Source organism: Eubalaena glacialis, chromosome 13 (genome assembly GCF_028564815.1).
Source record: "Eubalaena glacialis isolate mEubGla1 chromosome 13, mEubGla1.1.hap2.+ XY, whole genome shotgun sequence".
NCBI lineage: Eukaryota > Metazoa > Chordata > Mammalia > Artiodactyla > Balaenidae > Eubalaena > Eubalaena glacialis.
The window spans coordinates 61,992,750-62,006,543 of NC_083728.1; the positions used below are offsets into that span (position 1 = coordinate 61,992,750).

Below are 13,794 nucleotides of genomic sequence, written 5' to 3' on the forward strand. Positions count from 1 at the left end.
TCTTGATTTCAAGCTCCTACCCAGTTCTGCAGCAGCAACGGTGGGTTTTAAAACACGAGGTCTTGGCTTCTTTCCCCCCCTTTTGTGTATTCGGCAGCAACCCAGGAAAGTCCAGGCCCTGAAAATTAGATGCTAGGTTTGCAAAATCACTTGAAGCACTCTCTTGATAATGTGGGGCTACATGCAAAGCAGAATCACCCGCCCCATCAACTCAGAACAGCCACAAGCACCCTGACTCAGTAAATATCAGAATCTCTGTGATCGTTCCCCTTATTTAGGGAAAAGTGTGGGTGGGCATTAGAGTAGAAGAAAGAAGGCAGCTTCTGCAAATGAGGGAATGTCTAGCCAGAGTGCTCCAAATAATTGTTGCCTGTCACTGCCACCAGTGTGAAATTGGCTTCAGCCTTCCAGCAGGAGCTTGTTCACGTGCCCAAGATTTGCCTTGACCTGGAGTGGAAAAGGTGCCCATAATGTGAATATATTTTTCCAGAAAATCCATTTTAGCCAAGCTAAGTATCCAGGAACATCACTAGGGAGGAAAGAAAGACATCTCCGAAGCCCTTTGAAGGTGAAAAATAATTCCGTAGGAAGTACAGTGATCTTAATTAAATATTAGCTGTAATTAGCCCAAAGTGCAAATGTTGGGAATATTAATTAGGGTTTCTCTGGAATGGCTGTCAGTGTTAATAAGTAACCGTGCGGGGTCCCACCAACATCTGTTTGAGAACTCCAGGAACGGGAGTGCATCCCAAACTCCATGGACCTGAATGCTACCTGGAGGTTCCCTGGCAACCATGGACATCGTCTCTAGAGGTGGGCACCCTTGGTTTGCCAGAATGGCATAAGTTTTGGTAGAGGTTGGTGGTTTGCCCTGGCTCCAGTGGTGCCCCTACTTGGCCCTTGCCCTTGGCCCTTGTAGCCTCAGAGCCTTCGGAAGCCCCAGGCTTTGGGCTTGAGGTGGCAGAAGTTTCCCAGGCTGCTGCTCTAACACACCAAGGGTTACCCCTCGCCTCCCCCACTCTGGCTACTGGAACCCTGGCCTCTTTGAATCAAATACTCTAGCACCTGACTTCCCCACAGGGTGTAACATGCCACCAGGTGGAAAACAGGTCTCAGGGTCACGGTATACGTGACAGAGAGCGGTTTATTTATTTAAAATTGGAAACGCATCTCCCCACCAGAGATCTTCTTTCCAGAGGAGGGACACCTTGGCGTGGGATAAACCCGGGCTCTGGTTCAGCTCCTGGCTTCCCTCAGAGGTACCTGTGGCTGCAACCTCGCAATATTATTTACCAGCTCTGGGCTACAGTATTCTTCACAACAAAATAAAGTGGGATCAGAGATGCAGTGCATGCAAAGCAGAGAGTCTAGACCTTGGCACTATTAACCTTTGGGCCAGATAATCCTTGGTTGTGGAGGGGGCACTGTAGGATGTCTAGCTGCAGCTCTGGCCTCCACCCACTAGATGCTGGTGGTACCCCTTCCTACTCAGTTGTGACAAACAAAAGTGTTTCTGGTCATTGCCTAATGTCTCCTGGGGAGCAGTCACCCTGCTTAAGGACTCCTGATGCAAAGCATGCAGCACCGTGCCTGGTGCCCACTAGGTCTGAGTGTCACTCAGTTTGTTTTCTGAGTTCTGGTTTGGAGAAGAGGATGCCTTTCAGATGGAGTACAGAAGCCGAAACCATCATAGGTCTTCTCACAAGCCCACTTCTGCTGAGTTTGAAGCACGTGTGTATACAATGCAGAGAACTGGTGATGGAAAGCACATTCTGAAAAAGATTCTACTGCACCTTTCTTCCACCATCCTTAACGCTGCCGATCTCCAAGTCTGGCTGAGCCACCCCCTCCTTGGTTTAGGTAGAAGGCACCCCCTTTCCCTCCCTACTTCACCACCAACTGTATCTCCTGCCCAAACTATTTGTGCAACAACAGCTGCTTTTTTTTTTTTTTTAACATCTTTATTGGAGTTTAGTTGCTTTACACGGGTGTGTTAGTTTCTGCTTTAAAACAAAGTGAATCAACTATACATATACATATATCCCCATCTCTCCTCCCTCTTGCATCTTAATTGATGTCCCCATATTTCATGATAACTCTGCCACAACGATTAGAAAACTTTTTCTGCAAAGGGCCAGATAGATAAATAGCTTAGACTTTGTGGGCTATATGGTCTCTGTCATAGCAACTCAACTCTGCCATCAGAGCAGTGAGCATGGTTGTGTCCCAATAAAACTTTATTTACAAAAACAAGTCGCGGGCCAGATTTCTTCCAGGGTTCGTTTGCTGATCCCTCTCCCATCCCCCCACCCCCATCCTGTTGCCAATGAAGCCTGACAGAGCCCAGAGTCCACTAGCCAAGCATGCGTTCACTTAGCAAACACCGGTGTATGTTGACTTTGCAGCCAGCATGCTGCTGAACCCTGGAGATGGAACAGAGAATGTGACACAGTCTCCCACCCTCAGGACGCTCACAGGCAAATCAGCAGGCGATGGCGGTACCTGGAGTTACGTGGGAGGTGACCACAAGCTGCAGTGGAGTGTAGAGGGCAGGCAACTGATGTGGTTTAAGTGTCAAGGAAGACTTGCTGGGGAGCTCTTGATCTGGGACCTCAAAGAGAAGCCAAGGAAGGCTAGCCAGGGAAGGGAGTAGGGGAGGAATTCCCAAGCAGAGGAGGCAGTGAACAGGAAGACGTGACGGTGTCGAGAGGATGGAGAGACCATAAGCTTCCTGAGGGCAGGCCTTTCCCGCTCCAGTACAGAGAGAGGTCAGATCCTAGCAAGGAGCTATTGCTGTTTTGCAGGAGCCTGTAGGATTGGTTCACTCCTCCTGAGACTGCTTTGCAGTGAGCAAAGGCCATGTGGGCACATATGTACCCGTGAAAGTGTTTCCACTGAAGGTGGAGAAAGGAAAGCTTTGTCTTTTATGACCATCTCTCTCTACCATTGATCCTGTGATCATTTCATGCTCCCCTGGAGTTTTCACAAGTCTGTCTTTCAATTCAGAGACAAGCGAGGTGGGAGGTAGGGGAGGCTGAAACAGACCTTTGAGCAGAAGTGGAATCTGCCGCAGTGAATTTCTCTTTGGAGCGTTCTCAAGGTCCCAAAGTTTCTAGGGTTTCTTGTCAGCCAGAAAGAAGTAGCATCTGTATGGACTTTCTGTGCACAAGGATGTATTCCTTGAGCAGTCCTGTAGAAGAGAAGAATGCTAGTCGGCTCATATATAGAAGAGGATTTTTTCTGGTATTAGTCAAGACCTTTTCGGTTGCAAGTAACGGAAAGGCCGGCTTACACTAAATAAGACATTTACTGACTCATGGAACTTAAACAGCAGTGTTACTCACTGCAGGAAAAGCTGGATCCAAGACTTCAAATGATGTCAGCAGGACTCAGTTGATCTGTTTCTCCATTTCTGGGCTCCGTTTTCCTCTGCGTTGGCTTCTGCTTTAGGGAGGCTCCCTTCAAAAGGCAGTTCTTGGCAGCTCCAGGCTTACGTTATTTTTCCAGCTGCCAGTCATCGTAGTGAAAGAACTTCCTTCCCAAACTCCAGCCAAGTCCCAGGATTAAGCCTCACTGGAGTTGCTAGGGGTTAGGTAGATGGGCATAAGCCCAGGTCACTGTGACGGTAAGAGTGGAGCCCTCTGGTTAGCCAGGCAGGGTAACATGACCACGTCTAGAGGTAACCAGAGATGGGGCCCAGCCACATCTGCACAATGTGGGGACTGGGAGTGGAAGTGGCCCCTAAAAGGAAACCGGGCTTGTCCTTGAAGAGCAGTGGTTTCCCAAGGACTGACGCGGTTAACTTTCCACGCCGATCCAGCCAACCCCAGCACAGACAGACCCTCTCAGCCCCAAGTGCTATGAAAACACGTCGCCAAGAAAGAAACGGCTGTTTATTTTTGCTTCCGATGGCACAGACATTTGGAGAAATTAGTCTGGGGGAGGAGAGAGCCTGTGGGGAGTGTTTTCACTTGTAAAATGTTTTAAACTTATCCTAAGTGTCTTCTCTTCCAAGTGTCATCTTTAACATTCTAATTAAGGTTCCTTCTAAACAAATGCACCAGCTCCTCGCGATGCTCTGAGAATAAACTTTTCTTCCCCCCTCTCTGTCATAATGGTTTTTGCTGCACTCAAGTTGCTTTGGCTGAAGAAGCTCTCAAATGTTGGTGGCGGGAACCCAGGAGATGTGAGCAGTTCTGACACTTTTGCCCTGGTGTCGTTATAGGAGGGCTGAAGTCACATCTAATTGACCACAGGCAATGGGAGAGGCAGCTATTTGGTGTGCTTAATTGCTAAGCTTTCTCTCTCTCTCTCTCTCTCTTCTCTTTCTGACTGTGCAATCTCATTTCTTCTTAAGACCGTGGAAAATTTAGACCTTTGGGTTACAGCCCTGATGCCTTTGTGTGTGTGTGTGTGTGTGTGTGTGTTTGTGTGTGTGTAGGGTAGTGAAGTTATGGGAGTCGGGGTGGAGAGAGAGAGAGATGCTTCCTGAAATGGAAGCATTTGAATTCTTTTTTTTTTTTTTTTATTCTTTTGACTTGTCTATAAGTATCACACTGCATGTTTTCCCTAGATGTGAAGGGCGAATTGTTACATAATACTCTGCTTATAAAAAAAATAATAAGTCAGGGAATGGGAGGAGGCATTGATTAATGAGGCTAAGAATTAAGTCCAGCATTTTGCAGAGATACTTAAAATGAGACAATCACAGAAGGCCATCTTTGTCCAAATTAGGCATTGAATTTTCATCAGCTGCTTCATGTTGGCACTGGGAACATCAAACACACACACACACACACACACACACGCGCTGTGACCATTGCAAGGACCACCACCCCCGTCCCATTATGCGAGCCAAATCACATAAAATGTTGATTAAATTCAAATGCTTACATGAATTGTCTCTCCTCTCAAGAACACACACGTGCAATTTAATCGGTCTTGGCATTTTAAGTATCAAATCAAGGCTCTGCTGTCACCAGCGACAACTACATGCTCACACGTTCCAAAACGGGAATGAAATTAGATCTAACAGAACAACCCAATCCAGTAGAGCGCAGACCCTCACAGTGTTTGGCTGTTGGGCTGGATGATTTGGGAAAGGGTCTTCAACCTTTCAGAGCCTCGATTTCTGCATCTGTACAATGGGGCTCTATCTACAATGCTTACTGTTTCCTTATAGGGTCCGGTGAAGATTGAGTGGGATGTATCCATCTCAGGCTCTTGGCAACCGTGCTGAAACCCACGAAGCATCCGGGGAGCAGTTGTCCTTGTGCCTGTGGGGGGAACGTTTCTGCTTGGTGCCCGCTCACGGTTTTCTCTCCTCTCTCTCTCTTTCTGATTTTCCAGGGTAATCAGGAAGCAGCAGCTGCCCCTGACACAATGGCTCAGCCTTACGCTTCGGCCCAGTTTGCCCCCCCTCAGAACGGCATCCCCGCGGAATACACGGCCCCTCATCCCCACCCCGCGCCAGAGTACACGGGCCAGACCACCGTTCCCGAGCACACGTTAAACCTGTACCCTCCCGCGCAGTCGCACTCGGAGCAGAGCGCAGCGGACACGAGCGCGCACAGCGTCTCGGGCACCGCCACAGTAAGTGCGCACCGGCTTCAGGGGGCGCGCTGGGACCCCAGGGTTCCGGGAATGACAGCGGGGCGCACCTCCATGCAACTGGTCGGGATGGGGGGAGGCTCCCTCTCGCAAAGCAGCTCCTAAGCTCATCTTTGTCATCCCAGCCCCGCCTAGTTCACCTCACCTACGTGCATCTTCTCCTGGCACTGATTTAAATCAACACATTTTCCATTAACCGCGTGTATTTGTAAAGGGAAACGTTTATCTCTTTTCTGCTTCTGTAGTTTTGCTTTTTCTGGAATTATGTCATCTGAGGGGAATCATACACTATGATTATGAGATTGTGACAATATAATCTTTTTTTTTTAATGGCTTTATGGAGATACCATTTACATACGATAAAATTCACCTCTTCGAGGTGTACAACTCACCGATTATTATTGTATTTACAGAATTGTGCAACCATTGCTACAGTCTAGGAATATTTCCACACACCCCCCCCCCCAGAATGAATCTCCTGCCCATTGTAGCCACTCCCCATTCCCACCCCAGCCCTCCCTAGCCAAATTCGTTGGAAATTCACCCATGTTGTGGCTTGAGTCCCTAACATCTTTTTTATTTCAGAGCCCCCGGGGGTGTGGGTGGCCTAGGCCGCCAAGGGGCAACAGGAGTGAATTTTGCAGGACTGTTCTGCATTTTGATGGTGGAGGTGACACACCTCTATGCACCAAAAAGTCAGATTTATTGCATATGAATGGATGAAATGGATTGGAAACAAGCAAACAAACTGAAAAGAAACCGTTTATCACCACCATCAATGGAAACTAGCATTGCTGGCTATCCGTAAAGGACAACCACCCTAAACAAAAATAACGATGAAAATTCCACAGTGTTTATTTATGTACCGCCTAAAATAACCACACACCGTGCATACCGTAAGAGGTATATGTACATTTAGGAAAACTTGTTCTGCGGAATTCTTTAGAAGCCTGGACACATCCAGCCTCTAGTCCAGAACACTTTATAGGTGCAAGGCAGTTGGGCCTGTTTCTTCTGCCCTCTGAAAAACTAGTGTTTGCGAAGAAGTTTATTGGTTTGAAGCATGATATATTTCTTGTAGCCAAAGCAACCATTGACTAGCTTTGCTACCTGGTACCTCACTGATTTGGAGGTTAGGTTTGGAGATTTTTCAAAATAATGTAAATTTAAAATTTTTCTATTGCTTATCCTCCCTTATTTATTGTGCCAAAATACATATAACATAAAATTTACTGTTTTAACCATTTTATCGTATACAATTCGGTGGCATTAAGTACATTCACAATGTCGTGCAGCCATCACCATTATATAGTCCTAGACATTCCCATCACCCCAAAAGGAAATCCAGTATCCATTAGGCAGACGTTCTCCATTCCTCCCTCCCACCAGACCCTGGGAACCACCCATCTGCTTTATTTCTGTCTGGATTTGCCTATTCTGTATTTTTCCCCCAAATGAGATCATACCATATATGACCTTTTGTGTCTGTCTTTTGCTTAACAGAATGTTTTCAAGGTTCATCCATTCTGGAGCGTGGATCAGTACTTCATTGTTTTTATATGACTGAATACCATTCCATGATATGGATAGATCATATTTTGTTTATCCATCCGTCCGTTGTTGGGCATTTGGGTTGTTTCTGCCTCTTGGCTATTGTCAATAATGCTGCTATTGCCTTTTTAGTATTTGGCTGCTGTAACTTAGGGATGGGTTCATTAGATGGGTTTGTGGATTTAGTAGGTGTTTATTGTTGTTGTGTTGACTGCCTAGTGATGGAGTTGTTTATTTGTATGCTGGTTGTTTTGTCATAATCAATGGTGGTAGGGCTTGAGAAGGTTATTTTAGGACTAAACAAGGTCCCATCGGACATCATTTATTAAGCCTCAACATGGACCAACCATACAAACTGCTGTGGAAGATTCATTCATTCACTCACAAATATTTATTAAGCATCTACTCGGGCCAGGACTCATACTTGATGATGTGGTTGAACCAAACAGAAATGGTCCTTTCTCTCTTGTAACTTAGTGCCAGAGACAGAGAGTAAACATGGAGCAATAAAATAGCCGTATAAACACACATTGTGATACGTGCTCTTAAGGAAAAGACGGGTGCTATGGGAGGCTAAAAAAAGATCAGAGGTACCACCTGCAAATGAGTAGTCTGGGAACATTTCTTCAAGGACATGATATTTAAGGGGAAAAGACAAAGCATCCAGGCAAAAGGAATACCAAGGTCAAAGGTTCCAAGGTTGGAAAGAGCGGGGCTTATTCAAAGAACTAAAAAGAGGCAGTACGTCTAGGGCATATGAAGATGGTTTGGAGATGGCAAAGGATAAAATGGAGGCAGCCAGCAGGGATCGTATCCCGCAGGCCTAGTGGGTTCCATGTTGAAAGCTATGGGAAGCCATTGAAAAGAGTTTAAGCCAGAAAAGTTTAAGAAATGACATTTTGAAAGAAAGGGTTAATTGTACCTACCTTAAAGGAAATCTTAATCCAGCTGGGGAGTAGAGAAGCTCAACATCCTTTTCTCATAAAAAGAACTCTCCAGAGATCAACACGATTACATTTAAATTGCATATTGGATGTCCACAGTGCCCCAGACACTACAGGAAGTGAAATGATGAGCAGACAGGCTCCCTCCCTTAGAGAGGTTTTGGTCCACTAGAGAGCGTAGGATATGTGTTCTCTTACTTGTCATAATGTCGCAGTTCTAGAGCATGGATTTCCAAGGCTTTAGTGTATTATGATGATCGTGGAAGAAAACACCTTCTAAGAGATCTACCTCAAAAATCACTGATGAAGCAGCATTATTTCGTAGGCTTCTTGTTGCTGTCACGGAAAATTCAGTAGGGAATGTATCGGCTTATAAAACAAAAAATTCCAGACAAGTGCTGGCTTTAGACACAGCTTGGTTCTTGGCATGCATCTGTTAGGTTCCAACTGCATCCATCTCTGCCTCTTCTTCCTCTTGCTCATCGTTCTCCACTTCGGTGTGATGGTCCTTCAAGTTCAGGCTCTTGACATCACACCAGATTCCCAGTGAAAGACTCTTGGATTAGTCCATACAAGCAAGCCTGGGAATCACTCTCTCTCTCTGGTTTGCACAGTTCAGTGGCTGAAGCAGAGAATGGATGTCTCAGCCATGGGGCCACTGAGGAGCCCCATTCCCAAATACATAGACCAAGGATGGTTCCACTGGAGTCAATGGTAAGGTGCCTTTGGGACTTCTCGTGAAAGGTATTTAACAGACAGCAACTGGTCAGCGCCAAAGGTAGTACGGTGATCCATTTGTATGGACAGGCCTGAATTGATTCATTTGTTGAGTGTAGGGAATGGAGAGAAGGTCAAGGACTGAGCACTGGAGAACTCATAGGTGGTGAGGTTTGGAAGAAAAAGAGCTATTGAATGAGATGTAAAGAGGGTACCCAGATGGGGGGTTGAACCAGGAGAGTGTTGTCATGGCAGCCTGGCAGGTGTGAACTGAGAAGACATTATTGAAGCTGGCAGTGTGGACATCACTGAAGACCCAGGAGAAAATAGCCTTAGTAGAGTATTGGGGAGAGATGCCAGGGGGCCAGGAGTTGAAGAATAAATGGGAACTATCAGAGTGGGTATGTGCAGTACCATTGTAAACATTTGGAGGGAAGAGGAAAAAGAAAAGATAGCATTGGAAGAGCACAGATCTCAGAGGAAGCAGTATGTAGGAGAGTGGATTTTGATTCACTGTTTACACCGCAGAGAATTGCGATGGGGAGGACAAGGAAGAAGAGATAGGGAATGATGACTCAAGAAAGAAAGTGACAAAGTATTTTAGAGGAAATAGGAAGGAATATGACCAAGGGTACACAGATACAATAGGCAGTCTGGGAAAGGAGAAGAAATACTTTATTTTTTATAGCTCTATTGACATATAAATGACATACAACAAACTGTGCATATTTAAAGTGTGCAATTTGATAAGTATTGACATACGTACTTAACTGTGGAACCATTGCCACTCTCAAGATAACAGACATGTCCATCATCCCCAAAGCTTTTTTTTTTTGTAATCTGGAAACCACTGTATTGTTTATTTGTCTGTTTGTTTATATTGAAGTATAGTTTATTTACAACGTGTTAGTTTCAGGTGTACAGCAAAGTGATTTGGTTTTATGTATTTATATTCTTTTTCATTTTATATATAGTGGTTTGAGTAGTTTGTATCTTTCCATCCCAAACTCCTAATTTATCACCCCCCCTTTTCCTTTGGTAACCGTATGTTTGTTTTCTTTGACCGTGAGTCTATTTCTGTTTTTGTAAATAAGTTCATTTGTATCATTTTTTTTTAGATTCCACATATGTAAGTGATATCATGCGGTATAATATTTGTCTTTCTCTGTCTTATTTACTTCACTTAGTATGATAATGTCTAGGTCCATCCATCTTGCTGCAAATGGCATTATTATTTCATTCTTTTTTATGGCTGAGTAATGTTCCATTGTATATTATATATAACAGTATGGAGAGTCCTTACAAAACAAAAACAGAGTTACCATATGATCCAGTAATCCCACTCCTGAGCACATATCCAGGAAAAACTATAACTCGAAAAGATACATGCACCCCTCTGCAATCTTCCCTCTCTATCTCTGTCTCATTCCCAGGAACCAACTGATTGGCTCCTATAGCTTAGTTTTCAGTTTCTAGAATTTTCTATCAGTGACATCAAACATCGTATGCTCTTTTTTTTTTGGCTTCAGTCACTTAGCATCATGGTTCACAGATTCATCCATCTCGTTGCATGCATCAGTAGCCTACTCTCTGCATACCATTACTTAGAATGTGCCACAATTTGTTGATCGATTTACCTGTGGATGGGCATTTGAGTTGTTTTCCATTTTGGGCCACAAAAAAAATGGCCAACATTACAAATAAGGGCTCCCATGAATATTTGAAAACATTTCAATTTTGAAACAGAAGAGAAGTGTCATGGTCCATTCTGGCTGCTGTAACAAAAAACCACAGACTGGCTTATAAACAGGAGAAATTTATTGCTCACAATTCTGGAGGCTGGAAGTCTAAGATCAGGGTACCAGATGGTCAGGTGAGGGTCCTCTTCCTGGTTCAGAGCCTCTGCCTTTTCACATGGTGGGAGGAGTAAGGGGGCTCTGTAGGATCTCTTTTATGAGGGCACTAATCCTATTCATGAGGGCTACACCCTCATGACCTAATCACCTCCCCAAAGCTCCACCTCCTAACATCATCACATGGGGCTTTAGGATTCCAACATGTGAGTCTGGGGCAGTGAATGGGGGACATAAACATTCAGACCATAGCAAGAATGAAGAATAAATGTGTGAGGAAACAGATAAATCTTGGGGTCAAGAGATGACCTGAGAAGGTCCCTCTGTACTACCTTCATGCTCACTATCAACTGACAGAGAGTGAGAAAGGAAGGGATTTAGAAGCAACAGAATGATTCCTGAAATTGAGCAGACCTGCCAGGAATCTGGCTCATACAATTCTAGGGTTTTTGAAGGGCAGTAGGCACCTCTCTGACTTTGGGGAGTGTGAGTTTGTGGTGAGGCTGGTTATCCGGTGACTTTGTCTATTCCAGCAATGTTTGGGTGGCACATACTGCTTACAGGAAGTCTTCAAGGAAAGAGGACCATGATAAGGTGAAGCAGGAGGGGCTTTGTGGCTGATCCTGAAGGAAGTCTTAGGACATATACTCTTAGCTGGTTTGGGGAAAGAGCAGGCATCCTAAAAGGTGCCATCTTGTTTTCTGCTACAATTACATGCCTATGCTTTTCTCTCTTCTGCCAAAAGGGAAGATGTTTCTGTTGTCTGTGACCTACTTTTGAGTTGTAGGTCCTTGACCTGACTGAGCAGAACATAGTCTATGACAAGTTTCTTCAAACTGTCTGCATCCTTGTGCATTTACCGGGGGCACCTTCTCTTCACTTAACCTCAAAGTGGGTCAGAGCCATGGTTCTCCCAACCCCAGAAAACATGGCCCTGTATTATACACCTGATTTATTCCCCACAGGGTAGAGTTGTACCTGAAACAACTCTAACTGTCCTTTGACAGATATGCACCGTGCTTAATGCCAGTCTGAGGCCACTGGAGGGACCATCATTTCTTTGAAAAACGGAGTAGTTTGGGGTAAGAGAAAAGATCCATCCATCTGGTAGGCTCCAAGAACATCTAATATATGCACATGATTTAACACAAAGTGCAGGATCTGTAAAAGGGAAGCAGAATGCACCCAGAGCTCCCAGCCAGAGCTGAGGAAAGCACAGACAGAAAAGACCTATCAGGTCATCCTTTCAGTTCCCCAAGGGCTGAGATGAGTCCCTGCAGGACATTTTTCTGCTGAATGTCTATTTAATGTGGGCCTCCAAACACATCATGGATCACTGTGCTGACAGAGCCAATGCTGTATTATATCAGATACCGCTCCTGACAAGGTATTTTACTCTTGACATATTATAATTAGAGATTTGCAAGTGGTGAATTCTCCATGTATCTCCAATAGCAACTTAACTTCTATTTTTATCACCTCTGCAGTCTGTCTAAAAGTCTCCCACCAGCTCCAGGATCTGATGGGAGAAACAATGTGAGTCTTAGGGCTTGGTCCCTGAGCTCTGGGCTCTGTTGACAGAGAGAGGAGCTCTTTAAGGAGCCAAGTTCTTCTTGATCTTCAGTGCTTCCAACTGGAGTGCTAACTGTGTCTCCAGTTTTCATTAATACCTTTAAGAAGATAAGACATGGCCTGGTGGCGACTTCCTCTTCTTAACCATTTACATACTGGCTCTGTTTTGGAAGCCAGTTGTGCAGCTAAGGTATGGGGAAAATTTCTCAATGCATTCCTTTTTGTTAACTAGCCATTATTATTATTATTATTATTATTATTGCAATTCAGGTTTGTGGTTTCCAAAAGTCACACACTAGAAAGTGTATATAATGAAAACTAAAATTTTCTCAGAAACAAGAGTCACCAGTTCTTCCAGAAATGCTTTATGCAAACACAAGCATATGCCTGTGTCTTAGTCCGTTCAGGCTACTATAACAAAAATATTATAAATTGGCTGGCTTATAAACAACAAATATTTATTTCTCACAGTTTGAAGGCTGGGAAGTCCAAGATTGTGGCACCAGCAGATTTGGTGTCTGGTGAGAACCCACTTCCTGGTTCATAGAGGGCTGTCTCATTGCTGTGTCCTCACATAGTGGAAGGAGTGAGGGAGCTCTCTGGGGCCTCTTTTATAAGGGCACTAATCCCATTAATCAGGGCTCCACCCTCATGACCTGATCATCTCCCAAAGGCCTGCACTTCCAAATGCCATCACCTTGGGGGCTAGGATTTCAACATATGAATTTTGGGGGGATACAAACTCTCGGTTTATAGCCGCCTGCTTGTCTATTTCTCCCTCTATCTCTAGTTTATCTCTCTCTGTCTCTAATTCAATCTTTACATCTTCTAACTTCTCACTAGTTCCATTCCCAAAAGGACAGAATTAAAATCTACTAAGCACCCGCTTTGGCACCTTTTATATCTGAGAGATCATTCTGTATCACGCTTTGCATTCTTTTGCATGTTTGTCTGCTATCTTACATACAGAGGTCTCCCACTGATGGAATTTAGGCTGTTTCTGGGGTTCATCTTGCAGTGTCATTATTCCCAGTCAGGCTGTAGTGAGCAGCTGGGTACAAATATTGCTGTCCACCTCCGGTGTCTCTGTGTGAATGGTTAAAGGTACATGGGTTTAAATGTAGACATTACCCTCCAGAGAGCCCATGTACAGCCCACAGACAGTCCCGAGAAGGCCTGCTGCCCGCAGCCTTGGCTAGCACAACACGCCACCCAACTCAGCTCACAGCCGTTCCACCTGTGTATGCTGGGCTGGAGACACCCCCTCTCTAACAGAAGAAAGTAACTTGAGAGCTGCCTGGTGTCAGGGAAGAGAAAAGGAAAGGCTGCTGCCACTGATTGAGGCCTGCTGTGGTCACAGACCCTGCTAAGTGCTCTTTCAATCCCTCATCTCATTTTATCTCACACCAAACCTTTTACATGATATTGGCGTTCCCCATTTTACATTGAGGGACCAAGAGGTTCAAGATGTCCTGGAGTTTGGAGGAGTTGTGATGGCAGAGTAGAGACCCTCACCAGATGTGGCCAGTGTCAAAGTCTAGACTTTC

At 44.9% G+C, this 13,794-nt stretch overlaps 1 protein-coding gene across 6 annotated transcripts in view; it reads left to right on the plus strand.

The window, feature by feature from the left end:
- Positions 1-13,794, plus strand: part of RBFOX1 (RNA binding fox-1 homolog 1) — a 353,845-nt gene that overhangs the window by 162,341 nt on the left and 177,710 nt on the right. For all 6 annotated transcript variants that reach the window (XM_061209599.1, XM_061209598.1, XM_061209601.1 and 3 more), the window contains exon 2: positions 5,350-5,592. In XM_061209599.1, the coding sequence (XP_061065582.1) occupies positions 5,350-5,592 (243 nt within the window). The remainder of the gene's footprint in view (positions 1-5,349; positions 5,593-13,794) is intronic.